This window comes from Argiope bruennichi, chromosome 5 (genome assembly GCF_947563725.1).
Source record: "Argiope bruennichi chromosome 5, qqArgBrue1.1, whole genome shotgun sequence".
Lineage (NCBI taxonomy): Eukaryota > Metazoa > Arthropoda > Arachnida > Araneae > Araneidae > Argiope > Argiope bruennichi.
Genome location: NC_079155.1, coordinates 102,031,244 through 102,047,154, shown reverse-complemented (window position 1 = coordinate 102,047,154; position 15,911 = coordinate 102,031,244). Strand labels below are relative to the sequence as shown.

General features: G+C 30.5%; 1 protein-coding gene across 5 annotated transcripts in view; it reads left to right on the top strand.

Annotated features, from left to right (window-relative positions):
- The first annotated feature begins 8 nt into the window (after nucleotides 1-8).
- The window catches only part of LOC129969530 (cell growth-regulating nucleolar protein-like), a 28,359-nt gene continuing 12,456 nt past the window's right edge, over nucleotides 9-15,911 (top strand). The window contains exons 1-2 of one of the 5 annotated variants that reach the window (XM_056084137.1): nucleotides 9-80; nucleotides 5,370-5,494. In XM_056084137.1, coding sequence (XP_055940112.1) covers nucleotides 5,373-5,494 — 122 coding nt within the window. In that variant the 5' untranslated portion in view covers nucleotides 9-80; nucleotides 5,370-5,372. The other 4 variants (XM_056084140.1, XM_056084139.1, XM_056084138.1 and 1 more) reach the window with 4 other exon arrangements.

Sequence of the window (15,911 nt, the reverse complement as noted above, 5' to 3'; positions counted from 1 at the left end):
TTGTTTATTGATACCGTATCCGTAAGATTTAAACGTGCTATCTTTTATAAAGAAAAAAAAAAAAAAAAAAAAGAGATTTAGTAAGTTCTCTTGCAGCATGACCTATCACTTTTACGTATTTTATTTTCATGATTTAAAGAATCTGAATTATTTTGTCATAGTAATTCCTCTATAAAAATTAATTACAGTAAAGATATTTATATTGTGTAGTTATCTGGAATGCTCAAATTTTTCTCAGAATTTAGAATCCATTCGCATTTTTATTTTATTTTGAATTTTTTAAATTATTTTATATATCACAGAAAGTAGCTGGATGCATTTAGAAGAAAATAGCAATGTGGCTTTTACAATGAGTTCTACTTTTTGTACTTAATTTATTCCAAGATTTTATATTTTACTGCTGGCTAATGTGATTTAATTATATATTATTTCGATCTTGAAATGAATTATTCTTGGAAGGATTGCGCTAATCATTATATATCTTCTTTCCCCTTCATTACGTTTTGAGTAGAACAGTAATATAATTGATTATGAAATTTTAAAATTTCTCAGTTATAAAAACTTTTTTTAATGTCTATTCCAGTGGGTTTGTTCTATGGAAATATTTTTTGAAAAATTCTCATGTGGCTGGTTGGTTTTCATTTCTATATGTACATTCTAAACATGGTTATGATATAAATTAAACATAATGCTTTGAGAAATTCATTGTTTTCAAATTTGTATGGTTTTAAAGATCATGAAACCATATCAAATTTCACTTAACATATAAAATATTTTACACTAAATTTTTACAAGAGTAGTTACATTTGGGGTGTTTTGAATAGTTCTGTTGAAATGGATTTACTTGTTTCCCAGATTGGTGCTAAATAGATAGAAACAAAATCAGTTTGCTTATATCCGTTTTTTTTTTTTTTTTTTTTTTTTTTGTCTAATCAAATAATATTTTCAGTACATTTTTGTTTCGACTGTTTTATTACAATTTACATACATCTTAAGTCTGTTTGACTAATTGTGTCAGTCAAGTGAAGTCCTCTTTGTGCATTGGTCAGCTTATTTTTTGTTATTCTGACATTAATATTTTTTTAAAATAAAATTTGCAACTTGTGCATTGAATTTTTTAAAAAGCATTATAATCTATTTCACTCTTCTAAAATGAGATAAAATTAAATGCAAAAATTATAAATTTTTGATGGATGAAAATTATACTGTAAATAAGCATTGGTATCTTTGTTGCTGTCATCTGATAGTATATGTCTAGTTTAATTTTGTGATTCTAAAGGAATAAATGGTTCTTGCTTCACTTGATAGTGCAATAAAACATGGCAAATGTATGGTAACCTAAACTAACAAAACTAGCTATAAATTATCTAATTTGCCACATAAAATCTCTGACATAAAAACGACAGAGGTCACTTCAGTAGGAAAAGGACATTTTTTTATGATGCGTAGAAACTAGTACTATGAAAGTAATGGAAAACTATTAAGTAATATAATTGTGTCTAAGAAAAAGACCTTTAAAAGTAAAGTAAAAGACATTCAAAACATGACGATAATTGAATATGGATTATGTAGCCAGATCTGGCCTTCTCTATAAAAGGGCCTGGGTGCAAGAAACTATTTAGAGCCCTAAATTTTTGTAAAGTAAAAAAAATTTACAATCACAAGCATTTAATACTATTGCGTGTTTATTTATTAAGTGATTTTGTTTTTGCTGTTAATTACTTCAGAAAAATTACAATTTTTTTCGATGTTTAGTATAGCAAGTGTATTTAGCATACTGCATACATGACTGCATACAAAGATAATTCTTTGTTAATGGTAATTTGTTGAAAGAAGGCTCAGCTTTTATTTTGGTAATTGATAATGTCAAGAAAAGTTTTAACACTGTTAATGCATTTAGAAATAACTCATAATTATCATTTAGTATCTATTGCAGCATGTCTTGTGCATTATTTATATCCCTTTTATTTAAATTCAAATCCTATAAAAACTAATATCTTGGATTAGGTTTTCATTTGCATCTTTATTATAAAACTCCACTAAGTTTTTGAAATTTTTCTAATTTAAGTTTTTTGAAGTTTTATATCAATGATTAATTTGAAGTACTTTTAAATGTATCTTCTATTCGTATAATGACAGTATCAATTACAATGTTAAAAAATAACATTTAAATTACTCTACTATATTTTCTATAACTTCATCTTCTGCTATTTCAGAAGATGGTCTTTTTCAAATTTGTTTTTTAGGAAAAAGTTCTGAAATATTCAAATTACTTTCTATCACGTTTGCTCCATTTGAAATTTTTAAAATTTTGTTTTTATTTTTAGATTTCAGTTTTAATTTTATTGTTTAAATTAAGAGCCAAGTCAAAAACAATTGTTTTTGCTTGAAATAGTTTATTGATAATGTTAAATTTGGATAATATTACAAACTGTACTATTAAACATATAATAAATGGCATTCTTTGTATCGAATCCAATAGACTTTTAGCTTCGGATACCATTGTATTATTGTTATTTGCATCAATAAATCCTTCCAGGGCATTACAAAGTTTTTCAAATTGCGTATACACTGCTTTAACTAAATCTATTTTGTCTTCCTAAAGAATATCGCATAATGATTAAAGAGTAATATTTAAATGCTTTTGCAAAAATTCCCATCTTTTTATAGATGCTGAAAATAAACAATATAAAAAATGCAATGTATACAACTGGAATTGTGTACTGCACAAATTATTTGTGTAGTAAAATTGTACAATATATATTGCACAAATTGATAAATTAAAAGAGTGTGATAGACAAGGCCTATCAATTGCATGAGGGTTGAAAGTGATTATTATAAATTGTACACCTTTATATTTCTTTTTATGCTGCTATTATTGTCATACACCTGTCCTCTACAATTCATAATATCTAAATCCAGCTCAACAGAGTTTTTGCTAATCAACAACAATCCTTTTCAACAGAGTTTTTGCTAATCCTTCTTTGCTAGCTAATTTTAATAAACTCTATAAATAACTCATTTATAGTTAATATTTTCCCTCCAAAAGTTACATGCCTAATAATGGCTGGAATTTGTTCCTTATGGGAAATATCAGAAGTATAATCCATTTGGATACTGTTGTACATGGCAGCTTACATATCATATTTAATTTTGTTAAGGTCTTCAGTTCAAAACACAAAAATAATTTTTTCTGTGATCTATATGCTAAATAATGCACAATTCTATTTTTCAAATTTTTTTTTAATTCTGTTTTTATGATCCATTAGCACAGGGTCATATTTACTTAATAATTCAATTTGATTTCCAATATTAAAAGTTCCTATTGTTTCATGGGTTCTATAAAGTGGAAGATTGTGACATGATAAAAATAGAATTACATCTACTATTCTTAATAATTTAAGTAATTTTGTTTCCTTATTTATAATGACTTCATTTGTTTTATCAATAGTCATATAAAAAATTTAGTCGCTCTAGTAATTCTTCCAAAACAATAAACAAATTAAAATGACAAAGAGAATTCTCATGATCTTGAATAACAGGTGACAGCTTCCAGTTATTATAGCCACTTATAAATCATGTAGATTGTTCATTTTCTCTTCTTTTAGAAAATAATATAGAATAAAAACAAAATACCCAGTTTTATGTTTTTGAATAAATTAACCAGTTGTGTGCTGAGTTTCACCTATTGGCATTTTTTTTTTAAGTAGTATGTAGTGAAAAATGATATTCCTTCAGCATTCTTAGCAATAACTCCTTTGTGTTGTACAGATCGGATTTTAATACAAAGTATTCAAATTTATCAGTTATAATACTTGGCCATAAATCTGGATCATTTATATTCATGATTAAATCTAACAATATTAATCATTTTATTTTATGAATTATCAAGATGCTATATACAATCTAACCTAATAGGTGAGGTAAATGCCTGTAAATCTATTTACTTTATATTTTTAACATGTCGCACACTTGTACTAGACTGCAAATATATCTATAAACTTTGTATATTTCGAGTCAAGTTTCTTCCTCTCTTCTTTCCATCGCGTTGTTATTGTTTGTGAACATTATTTTAGTTCTTGGTCATACTGAGAGGTGGGGGGGGGCTCAGTCGCAGGTCTCCAGTGCTTAGCATCTGCCAACCCCTCCAGATGACTGACCCTGTATGTAGCTATCTAGAATTGAGCTATACAGCAATTTCTTAGAAGTTGAGAAAATATCAAATTTTCCCAATATCAAATTTAAATTAAAAATAATAAAAATATTTTTTTTTATTCCTTTTTATTATATTAAACAATAAAAAAAATTCCTCTTTTAAAGCATCATTATAATATATATGCTTTATTAATTCTTAATCAATTAGTCCAAAAAAATAAAATCAATAAATTGGTATTTATACCTTTTATAGCTTCAGTGTAATATATATATATTGTATTAAGCCTAATTTTCCCACACTCTGCGAGAAGAGCTAGAAAAATGTCCAATAAGCACATTCTTTTTAAAACCTCCCTGTGTTTCCCCTTCCTTGTTGGTGCATGTAGCAAAAATCCCTGTTGAAACCTTAATAACATATTAGCGCCATGAAGAAATATTTTCCCTATCAAAATCTCAGGTTATGTAAGACCAGGGATAAAATGTTCAAGAGCTTTTTCCTCATTTCTTTCTGTGTCGTTGTGTGTTGCTCGTCGCTCCTGCTTGTACTGCCTGCTTCTCAAAAATGAAAAAAACGACGTCACGAAATCGAAAGTCTTTTCACTGTCTTAAAAATTGCATTCTGCTTCACATAAAATAATGCTCACACACACACACACACACACACTCATATATATATATGATGCAAAAAATATCATTTCATAAAATATTATGTATAAATGCTTCTTTTGATTTGCAACTTTATAATTCAAGTGCGATTGTATGGTTTGTTCCAAATAATCTTTAAATCTCTAAATTCTTTTAATTTTTAGCAAAATTACATATTGCAGCATATGATTTTTAAAAATCATCAAAAGTTAATCCCCCCCTGAAATTATTTATAATTTTTGAAAGGGGATATAAAATCTAATTAAATATTCAGCAATATAAAATATCTGTTATATATATATGATTAAAAATGAGTTGCAACACTTAATATGAAATAATCTTTTCTGTAAATAGAAAGATTTTATTTAATTAAAATATTAATTATTTATTATTATATTTTTATTAAAGCTTACTTTATACTTTATAGTATTTTTATGCAAAAATTATATTAATGGTTTGGATTTTATTTGTATTAAAACTATTTACATAATGGCCTTTATTTATACAAATTATTCATGTTTTCTGCCATTCTTAATTTTTCTTTTTTTTTTCTTCTCTGTGTTTATTAGATAATGGTGTTCTTTACTTGCAATTCATGTGGTACCTCAGTGAAGAAAAATCAAGTTGAAAATCATACCTATCAATGTAGAAGCTGTCAATCTGTATCTTGTATGGACTGTAATCAAGAATTTTGGTAAGAATTATTATTTCTATAAATATCTTTTTCTGTGTATTATTTCCAGTTTTATTACCATTGAATATTTTTTGGGTGAATATTTATTAATAAGTGTAAAATAATAAAAAAATATTAAAATAATCTTTATAAATAAAAATGTAAATGTTCATTTATTCAAAATCAGTAATCTCTGAAAATTCTTCATTGATTGCTTTGAAATTTTAACACAGTGTTGCATTTGAATACACAGGGATTTTTTATTTACTTATTACTCACCTGTAGCACGTAAAAGGATGTTTTTTTACTGTTTTTGATGAGGGAGTCCAACAGATGGTGCTGTTTTTAAATGACATCAACTGTTAGACATCAACAGACGACAATGACATCAACAGCAACGTGTTATTTTATGATGCGATTTTAATGTTTTTGATTGCATTGTTAAATTGAATTTTCACATATTTCGATTTATTTTCATTTTAATTTAATTATTTCTTGTGACATAACATTATAATAAGCTCTATATTTTATCAAAGTGTTCATATTGTGCACTCAACAGAATGGCAAAAAAAAAAAAAAAAAAAAATTGATACACACTCAAATACAAATCTCTATAACAAAATCAATGATGTAATATTCACTAAAAGATCCATTGCCAATGTCAATAAGGATTTGCATGAAATTCAGATGAAAAATATGATATATGTGCCTTGTGGTACACTGAATCTATTTTGACTATGCATGATAAATGAGAAATGCTGTATCTCAAAAGCATTACTATCAAACACCGTTACAGGCAACAATGGATATCTTTTCTATGGAAGAAGATTAGCAGAACATGGAAGTAAATTAGCTACCATAGAAATGCGAAACAGTTATATCAAAGTAAATATTCAGTGCATTGTTCCATATTCACCTTTACTATGACACTAATGAGGGAAGCAAGTTGGAGAACAATCAATCATTTATAGAATCTACGATAGGTAGAGTATACATTGAGCATCCCAATCAAGACAAATGCTTCTTTCTTTGCATGCTGTAGATAAATATACTTGGTTCAACATCATTCCAGTAATTGAGGAATGCCAGTTTTCACAGTGCATGTCCAGTTCTGAATTCATTGAAAAACTACTAACACTGGAATGTATGCATTAATGATACATTCATCACAGCCAAATCAATTCATGCATTGTATGCAATCATATTGATCATTTGCGCTTCTCGGCCTCCTACAGAGTTATGGGAGAAATATAAATTACTCATGGCTCAAGATATTTTTTGTCAAATAGGTAAGGTAAATTCAAGCATGAACTTTGATTTCACAGCAGAAATCTATGAGGAAGTGTTGATAATGATTGAAGTTTTGTGTTTAGAAATTGCAGACAAAGTTCTTAATCCGATGGGAATCTTGTCGACTCGTTTTGCAGCAGCATCAATGCAAAAGTAAGTTGTAAGCATAATTACAACAAGGGTTATCTTTTGCCATGTGTGCAATGCAATATCCCTAAGTAAACACCTGAGCAAAAAATTCAATTTGATGATATAGTACAAAATTGTTAATAATGGAGCTAGAGAAATCTTCTTAAATATGGCAGGAGGAACTTCTAAAACATTCCTAATTAAATTGATTCTGGTAGGAATTCCATCTCAAAATGATATAGCATTATCTCTGGCTTCGTGAATATTTTTGATACAGTTACAAAATGACAGAAGGACTGCCAGTTGGAAGAACTACTCATTCCACTTTGAAATTGCCATTGAACATGCAGTTCATTGAAACTCTCACATACAACTCGACAAAGCACCTAGCATAGGAAAAGTGTTGCTGAAATTTGTTCTTGAAGAACAGTTTGGATTTCACTGATTGAATTCTGATTTCCTTTTTCTTCTCTTTTTTTTTCTTACGATATACTGAAAAATTACTAAGTAAATTTAAAGCTATTTATAGACTTGCTCTGCTGATCAAGATCCTAAATCTTGCTAGATGGCAGAACACAATCTTAGCAAAATAAGTGATAGATGATGGACTCGCACAAAAATTGAAAGTAGTTTTGGTTCAATGATGTTGACTTTCAATAAGACATTTATTTGAGGGTAATATGCTGTTGGTGAAACAAAGATTGCATTAACTTGCTTTAACTTCAAAGTATTTTGACAAAATTTAGAAAAGTTGTCAACCTGTCTACTTAATAGCATTTTGGATAAAAATTTGAAATGAGAAATCTACATGGAAATCAAAATTGATGTAGTCTCAGATGTCTGATCTTACATTCCATATCTGCACTTCCCCCCACTTAAAGGATTATGTTCTCACAGGCAGTACTGTATTTGATATTGTGGTGGGAAGTTTGTATCTAATGTATTAATCTTCTCGTTATTGTGAGTAGATACTAGTATTCTTGAGAAAGCTAACATTTAGATTTAGATAGCTAAATATGTTATTGAGTATGGAAATTTCACTTAAACTAGAACATATCTTGTGCACTAATGACTTTAGGCAAAAAAGATATGCTTGAGTTCACAGATGGTAGTCCTTTCTTTTTAATGTTACATCTATTTGTTACTGCTTTGTAGTTCCTCTATTTCCTGAATAAGTTTGATGAAATTTGAAAGAATGTAATGAATTTTTCCAGTTGATACATTTCAAAAGTTTCTTTTGAAGCATTCATTAACTAAATTTTTACAGTTAATTATAATTTTTTTTCGTTTCATTTGCTTTGTGTTTATCATTTCTTTATAATCAGCATATTTAATGAATTCTTTTATATTTAAATCCTAAAATGATTAACTAATAGTTATGATTTATTCTTCAAAAATTTTATTTCCTTAGATATTTTTTAAGATATACAAATAAAAAAATGACCTAATAAAAATATATTTTCATAAAATCACTAAAATAAAATGTGAACCTAGATTGTTCAGAAATCAAAAGACATCATTATAACGTGCTCAGCTTAGGCCGCAAAATACCTAAATATACCATTGCCTGTAATGATAATTTAAGAGGAATTGTATATTTGGATGATATACGAGGGTTGGAACTTTAATAGTGGCAACACTGCTGTAAAAACGCCGCGCAACAAAACCAAAGAATGTCATGTATACCACACCTTAGCTACATACCTACTTCACCTCCCATCAAAAAGACTCATCCTTCCTACATCACGCGCATGCGGAGTGACGCGAAGAACTGATTCTTGAGTTAGCTTGCGGTCTAAAGTAAGGGTTGTCAGGATGTTTTCAAAACAAGAACAACGAAGTTGAATAAAAATCGAATGTGACAGAGGTCTTACTGCACGACAATATCATCTAAGGCTTCAAGAAGCTTGCGGGGAATCTGCTTTTCCTTACAGAACTGTTGCAAGATGGGTAAAAGCCTTCAATGAAGGGCACCAAAATGTGGCAGACATGCATTGGCCAGGTCATCCTAGTGTCAGCAAAGCAGGGCTGTTGCCGCACTAATGGACAGTGATCGATGCCAAACCATTCGTGAGCTGACCCTACAGACAGGATTTGCGCATACGACTGTGCTGTACATTCTGAAGGAACGTCTGGGCATGAGAAAAATTGCTTCACGATGGGTTCCACATCATTTGACGGAAATGCAGAAATGACTACGATACGATTCTGCTCGAACCCACCTGGAGCGCTATGAGCGAGGAGAGGCATTTTTACGCCGTATCATTACGCTGGATGAGACTTGGACCAGATCGTACCAGAAACGCCAATCAAACGAATGGGGTCTTTACGGGTCACCACGAAGTTCAAAATTTCTTCAGAATCCCAGCAATGTGAAAGTTACGCTGATTCTCGTTTACGACTTTGACGGTGTCATCCTAACGCATACCGTTCCTCCACAGCAGACCGTCAATGCACAGTAATACTGCTCATTTTTGGAGAACCATCTCAGACCAGCTTTGAGAAAAAAACGGCTGCACTTTCTGAAGAACGTCTCAATCATTTTGCATGACAATGCTCGGCCGCATGCAGCGCAAGCTGTGGCTGATTTGCTCGATCGATGGGGCTGGGAAGTATTTTACCATCCACCATACTCCCTAGATCTAAGCCCTTGTCACTTTGACTTAATTCCTAAGATAAAGGAACAACTTTGTGGCATTCGCTTCAAAACTGTTTCAGAGATTCTTGCGGCAGTAGACCGGTCCATTCGAACTATCAACAAAACAGGCGCTGCTACAGGTGTTCTACAACCTCCACATAGTTGGAAACGGGTTGTACACAATGCTGGTGACTATATTGAAGGACTGTAAAACATGGTGACATGAATCACTTTTGTATTCCATGTAAATAAATAGTTGTCACTATTAAAGTTCCAACCCTTGTATTATTATCTGTATATTTAAAATTACAAGGAAAATGAATGAGTTAGTCACCCAATTCCAAACATTTGTCCGCTTTTGTCAATTTTTATTTCATATAAAAATTTATAACCTCTAGGTATTTCATTAGTGGTTACATTGTTATTCTTTTCCTCAATCATTTTTGAGAGAAAATAAAAATAAATAATAATAATAATTATCTTTACCTTTGTATTTTGTGGGGGAGTTGGGAAACCAGCCACATCCATAGTGACAACTTTTAAAATTATCATTTCATATGAATGCTCACAATCTCTAGATACATGACCAAGAATTGCCTTTCCTGCACTGATTCTTGCTATTTACTTCCTATTACTGTATTTTGTTATCGTGAAAAATCTCCTCAGAGTTCCCCAGCCAAAACCATTTTACTGATTTTAAAATTTGTTGTTTCATATGAATTCTTATGGTTCATCAATATGTTATCATTGGTTATCTAACCCATTAATCTCTGTTGTTTGGGATATTACAAAATAAAACTTTGACAGAGTTCTCAACCTAAACAACTGGACCGATTTTGCCAGTTTGATAATTTCGCCACTTTGAAGTATAGCTACGTAATGAGAGTGCTCGAGCATTGTTGTGTGTTAGCCATCTTTGGTGACCATTTAGTTCGTTGGGATTATTTTTTGCTTACTTTTAAAAAAATCTTTTATTTATAACTAAATGTTATAATTCCTTACATCAAATTATCATAGGTATTTAAATAAATTTCATAGACATTAAGTTTAATAGTCTTATACATGTTCTTTACATTGTATATACGAATGTTCTTAATGAAGATTTGTGTTATAATGTCATAGGGCTATTAAAAATGTAATTGTTTGGTTCATCTATTTTCTAACATCCATGGTATTGTAACTTCAATTTCTTATTCATCATATAAACTACACAGGCATTTAACAGAATCCTTCCCTAACTTTTAACAATGAAAGAAAATTAAGCAATTGAATATTTCATGTAACAATAGAATCATTTTCAATTTTAGTGCAATGATGCTATTGACTATTGCTGAAAATTAGGCGAAAATCATTTTTTAAGTTGCCGAAATTTAGAAAAAATTTGCACAATTATTGAATTAATATCATTAAAAAAAGAAAAATTTTGGAGTTTTAAGATGGTTTAACAATTATTTTTGTATTGTTATAGTTCTCTTAGTTATTACAGAAAGATGCCAAATTAAAAAAAAATTCTTATTAATTAAAATTCTTATTAGAATTTTAAAAATAAAAAATCTCTCCGAGTGCAATGGTGCTCTTTAGATCAGAACAGTTGTCATAGAACTAACTATCAAGCTTAGTACATCTATGTATGTGTTAGTGGGTGAAAATGTGCTCTTAGTAGTACTTTTTTAAAGTTTTTTTTATATAAAAAATTTTATTTATTAAAAATTATTTTTAAAAACTTGTTATTTTTATTTAAAATAATTGTTTAATATAACTAATAATAATACTTTTGTTCACTTTTACTGATAGTATTGTAATTGTGTGCCTGTTATATTAATATCAAGGTAAGATGCATTTCAATATTAAATAGATGCATTTTAATTCAAGCTGCATGTGAAGTGAGCATATTAATGTTGTTACTATAGTCATGCTGACTAATTCTGATGAAAGACATCTTATGAAAATAGAAATACGACTTGAAATTATAATTGCATAATAATGATAGAGTATTCTGATTAGTTTGCTATGCTTCCAAAGAGACGATGATATTTGGTGAAATCAGTTAATTTGTTGTCTAAGATTTATTTTGCAATTTCTCTCAAAATGGAAATTAATTTATCAAACGACCGTTGATGGCATTGCTAGAGGTCATGATCTTTCATATTAAATAAAAATTGGCGAAATCAGCATATTTTATTTAGGGTTTGTGATTGGAGAATACGGTTTCTTTCCTCCACAGAAAATGTGCAGTGAAGTGCTTTGATTTCTTACAAAAATGAACATGGTTGAGAGTAGAGGACTATTGATAACGTATCTAAGTATCATTTGATGCTTAGATCGAAAATCGGTATAGTGATTGTGGCTGGAGGACTGGTTCATTGGTTCTTCCTATTATTGAAAATATTTAGATGATGGGAGAATAGTGGTCGTCAAAAGCGGATATTTTAATTATAACTTTAAAAAAATTATGAGCATTCATAGTGCTTCTCCTCTTTATTGAATTATACCATATAACTTCGGTTCAAAATTATCCGAAATCTCTTCTCAAAAAGTCATTGGATAGACTCTCAAGAAAAGAGTTCTTCATCTCTAATAAATGTTTACAGTTCAGCTCACGACAAACTCTGCTTCTGAGATTTGGCAACCCCTCACATCCGGGGTCACCTTCCATCTTCTTCATCTGATTGCTGTTAGGGCTAGACTCCATAAATCCGTCTCAAGCACTCGTTCTGCGGACTTTCGCTTTCCTATTCGGCAGCATGGCATGAGAAACCCTGGATCGAATGAAGTTTAATTGCTAAGCGAATGATCAGTGTCGGTATTGCATAAAATAGGAATTCAGTATTATGCTAATCTGTAAGATATTTAGGTGCAATGAAATTAATAATGACGTCGCATGATTTAGGCGTATTGCCAAAACGGAAAGCATAGCTTTTAATTAACCGTATGCTGAAAAAAATCGAAATATTAGGATATTAGCTATGTTACTTAGAAAATTTTTTGAGAAATATAAGTATGGAAATTAATAACAAAATATAGCAGAATTCAAACACACATTTTTAATTTAAGATTCAGTTTTTTTAGCATTATTATTTTAGGAGGATTGAAAGCAGTGGTAGTGAAAGAAGATTGATTTGCTCGACTATTGTTCAATTTTTTAAAAAGAAATGATCATGAACTATATATGAACTAAATTTTTTTAAGTGAAATTTATAAATTGCAGAAAGATATTTTTCTTGTATTGATATTCATTATAGATAGTTAACATTTCAAGAAACTAAGTGTTAAAGAAGTTCTATATTGATATGAATAATATTTTTTCATAATGAGAATCTGTCTCAGCATAATTAGATTTATTATGTCAGCACAAAATTGAGATTCGGTAGCATGTGGAAATATTGCTAAATAATTTAAATTAAGGGCTTTTTGTTTGCATGTTTATTTAGAATAAGAAAAATTTGGAAATATAAGAAAAATATTTCTTTATATTTCCAAATTTCTTGAACAAGAATAAATTTTTCGATAGTTCTATAGCAAGGTTTCTTAAACTTTTTTTTCGCATCACTCCTTTTCAGTTAAAAAAAATATATATGTGTTCCAGTTATACATAGTTTAGTTAGTTATGTTACTAGGGGGGAAAGTTAACAAATTGCACTGTTTTATATTTTCAAATTAATTATATAAAATGATTTTTTCAATAATTCTAAAACTGGACTCTTAAAAATTTTTCCTCTCGTTCAGCTATCGCATCTATTCAAATTTAACTAAATTGATATTCTGCTTTAAAGCTACTTGAAAACTGTTTTAAGGTGACCTCATTATCTAAGCACAGGTGGCCATGTGACGGATGTGAGTCAGAAACTAACAAAGCAACCATTTAAATTTCGATACCACTGCGAAGGGAACCCCATTGATTTAATGATCACCCGATCCGTGTTTTATTCGTTTCAGGGACACTAGACTATTCCTTTTCGAAGGTTTTTGTGCTGAGGGGTGATGAACGCAGCGAGTGAGATGATCGAATTTCCAGGTCTTGTGTGGGGACTTGAGTAAGATGAGGGACAGGATAATGATGTACTCACTTTTCATTCTGAATTTAACAAGGGACAATATCTTCACGATTTCAGTGTTACGAGTTTTACGCTTAAAAAAGAAGAATGGTTACTGAAATAATTAAAAAGTTTGCTTTTACTTTATTTTAAGACTTCAGTTAAAATTATTTTGCTTTGCTTATGATATAATAAAGGTGGCTTGGTCATGATCTAATAATCACATTACTATTAAGTAGTTCTAATGATCACATTTGTAGTAGATCATTACCATGTAGTTTCATTCTTTCATCATTTAAGTAGTTTTATCCCATCATTAGTAGTTTTATCCCATGCATTTTCTCTCGGTTTTTTTTCTTCCCCCTCTTGTTATTTTAAGCCAAAATATTGTATTTTAATTGGAAATTTGTATATTTGTTGTACAAATGGATATAATGCATGACGCATCTGCTTTAATCAGATCCCGAACTCGCAGATCGTTGATCTTTTAACGAATCAAGAGTTTTCATTAAATATGTTATACACATAATATATCTAAAATACAAGTTTCGTGGAAAATTTGCTGCATTTTGCTATTTAGAGAATAGTTTAAAATTTTTCTTTTATGGCAATTACGTTATATGTGTAATAATAGCAAGTTAAATATAAATGCAATAACAAAATGATAAAAAATTATTTTAAACTATCTTAGTTATAATTATTGTACAGTTATATTAATGTTTTCATGCAATAAATGCCAACAGGAGTTTCTTTTTCCTCGGAATCGAAATAAATAAGCCTGAGAAAAATTAAACATGTTTAATTATCTATTTATTTCTCATTTCGAAGCAACACCAGGGCTAATTTGAAAAGGACTTCTTAATTATGAATTGTGGTTGGATAGCAAGAGCAATACCCTAGATGGTACCCCCCCCTTTTGGTTTATGTGCCCAACTAGCGTAAAAATATTTAATTTCAAACGATTTAAAACGTATCGGACAGCGGGTACCGTAATCGAGATTCAAACCTGGAACTCTCAACTCTAGAAGCTGAGACTGCAGTTCAGGCACCTGCAGGTATTGGTCTTGGTCTACCCCATGATGACCCGCCTACCCGAAAGGGTGTAAGACCTTGAAGGTCACCCTGGAGAGACCTGAAAGAAAGACTTGAATAATAATAATAAAAAAAAACCCTTAGAAAAATAACTGTCATTTATTGAAATCGAGAAATTAAGAATAATGCAAACTTAATGGTATCCAGTGTATAAAAATATTTTTTTCACTCTATGTTAGGAATAGTAGACTGGCAAGTTAAACAGTGCCCAAGGCATATAACTACTTTTACGCTTCTTCAACAATGTGGCTTATATGCCTTGATATGTCTCCACGACATTTCCTACTACTAGCGCCCGAGGTATCTATGCACCCCCATCTTCTTTATCGCGACGCCATGGTGTAAATTGTGTATACTTTATGTATTAAAATGTCCGAATGCATCGGACATTCCACATATGCTAAATGCCTCAGTGAAAGACTGACTATTTGCTGAATATCATTATTCTCATTTATGCAACCAAGTATCGAATACACTATGTACTGATGAATGTTGAATAAAAGGTTTTTGTTACAGTAATATAAAAATGTGACTTTTTAAATCATATTATAATATTAAAAAATATTATGTCAAAATAGAAGAAAGCTTGATTGACAGCATATGTAAATAATTTGTCAAATGCAAAACAAACAATGCATTCTAAATAAGAAAAGGAAATAACACCAATAATAAATCATAAATTATGTGAACAACATTATATAGTCTTATTTACGCTACACGAGCAATTGCTTTTGTATTGCGGTCATGTTATTGGGCTGCGAAACACAAGGTCCCAGGTTCAATCCTCGCTCATCCCAATTCGCCACATTGGTGACCTCGGACGATGAACCTTCAACCTTCGTACAGCTGTTGTTGCGCCATCTACCCGCAACCACAGTCGTCAGATTCACTTGACGCAGCAACACAAAGTCATCAAATTCTCTTGACGCTGCAACACAAAGTCGTCAGACTCACTTGCGTAGCAACACAAAGCCGGCAGACTCACCCACACACGCTCGCCATACCGCTTGGCGCTACTCAAATGGGTGCAGACACATTAGACTCAAAAGCTAAATACATCACCTCTCAACAGCGATATCGTTCGTCTCATCTCCGACTCACTGGAGGGAAAGTCTTAGTGAAAGCTTATAAGCCAGTTAAAAGCTATTCTACACGAGCAATTGCTTTTGTATTGTGGTTATGTTACTGGGCTGCAACTACAAGGTCCCAGGTTCTATCCTCGCTCATCCCAATTCGCCACACTATTAATGGCACT